Genomic DNA, 1,548 nt, shown 5'->3' on the forward strand with positions numbered 1-1,548 from the left:
CAGGATGGTTGATCAGTCGTGAGGAGTTCCCAAACTCTGTGGGCTGCATGGAAGGCTGTACGTCAGCAGGGCAGGGAACCTGAGAGCCTTTATGTCTCATCCTTCTCCTCCTAGGTGTCCTGCCTGGAGACAGTGTGGGTGTCCAAGTCCAACGTGGTGCAGAGGCGAGGCCGCGCCGGCCGCTGCCAGTCGGGGTTCGCCTACCACCTCTTCCCGCGCAGCCGCCTGGACAAGATGCCAACTTACCAGGTTCCAGAGATCCTGCGCACCCCCCTGGAGAACCTGGTGGTTCAGGCCAAGATCCACATGCCAGAGAAAACGGTGAGCAGGGGACACACCTGGAAATCGTGCAGCTGCAGCGGGATGCAGCCTGTCTGCTGCCCGTCCCAGAGACGGGGTTTATCATAAACACGAGTAGGAAACACCCAATATGCTGATGAGTTCTTGCTTTCCCAAATGCTGTGCTGTCTGGGGGAAGTCAAGACCAGGAAATGGATTATTTAGATTACAGAGTGTGTCTGAAAGACTCTGCAGGAAAGGAGAGGGCTGAGCTCATATCCCTACAGGCAACCAAAGGGAACCATGTTGCAGTCTGGGGCCCTGGGGCAGGGCAGTGGGTTCCTGGGGGCTCTCCCACACTCCAGTATGGGAAACATGCCCTTTTTTTTCCTTTTCCCTTCCCCCTGCTATGTTGCAGGCAGTTGAATTTCTCTCCAAGGCCCTGGACAGCCCTGACATCAAAGCTGTGGATGAAGCAGTGATCTTGCTGCAGGAGATTGGTGAGCTGATGCTGCATCCTGGTGTGGGTGTGATGGAAACATGTTTGCTGTCTAAACATGGGAGGTGGGAGTTGGCACAGGATCCTGTGGGATAGACTGGGTAGGATTCTCCCTCTATGGGGATGACAGCTGGTAGGGACTTCCCAAACCACACACGTTGTGGGGCTGTTTTATTTCCCACGCTGTTTGCTTAAGAAGTGGTTTAAAAAAAGTGGGAGGGGATGATAGAATTCTAGGATCCCAGACTGCTTTGGATTGGAAGGGACCTTAAAGATCATCCAGTCCCACCCCCCGTTGTGGGTGGGCAGGGACACCTCACACTAGACCAGGTTGCTCCAAGCCCCATCCAACCTGGCCTGAAACACTTCCAGGGAAGGGATGTTGTGATCTGGAGTTCACAGCTGGGGTCTTGTGGATTGTATCTGGCTGGTACAGCCTTTTCTTTGTCCTTGGTCAGTTAGACCCGGGAGGTTCTGGGTGCTTATTGCAGGCACCTGTTCTGAGCCTCTTCTGGAGGTCACACCCTGTCAAGCCTGTTGGATGGGGTTCTGACAGCTCCCTGAAGCCACCAGCCACCACTTGGGCCCCGCTCAGAGCTGATGGTTGTGCCCTCATGGGTGGCTCTGTTGCAGGAGTGCTGGACCAGCGAGAAGCCCTCACCACTTTGGGCAAACGCCTTGCCCAGATCTCCACAGACCCTCGGCTGGCCAAGGCCATCGTCCTGGCCTCCATCTACCGTTGCCTCCACCCTCTGCTCCTCATCGTTTCC

General features: G+C 55.6%; 1 protein-coding gene across 1 annotated transcript in view; it reads left to right on the top strand.

Annotated features, from left to right (window-relative positions):
* Nucleotides 1-1,548, top strand: part of DHX30 (DEAH (Asp-Glu-Ala-His) box helicase 30) — a 19,782-nt gene that overhangs the window by 14,872 nt on the left and 3,362 nt on the right. The window contains exons 11-13 of the mRNA XM_010008544.1: nucleotides 115-321; nucleotides 698-779; nucleotides 1,412-1,543. Of these exons, the coding sequence (XP_010006846.1) occupies nucleotides 115-321; nucleotides 698-779; nucleotides 1,412-1,543 (421 nt within the window). The remainder of the gene's footprint in view (nucleotides 1-114; nucleotides 322-697; nucleotides 780-1,411; nucleotides 1,544-1,548) is intronic.

This window comes from Chaetura pelagica, unplaced genomic scaffold (assembly GCF_000747805.2).
Source record: "Chaetura pelagica isolate M959 unplaced genomic scaffold, ChaPel_1.0 scaffold612, whole genome shotgun sequence".
Classification (NCBI taxonomy): domain Eukaryota; kingdom Metazoa; phylum Chordata; class Aves; order Apodiformes; family Apodidae; genus Chaetura; species Chaetura pelagica.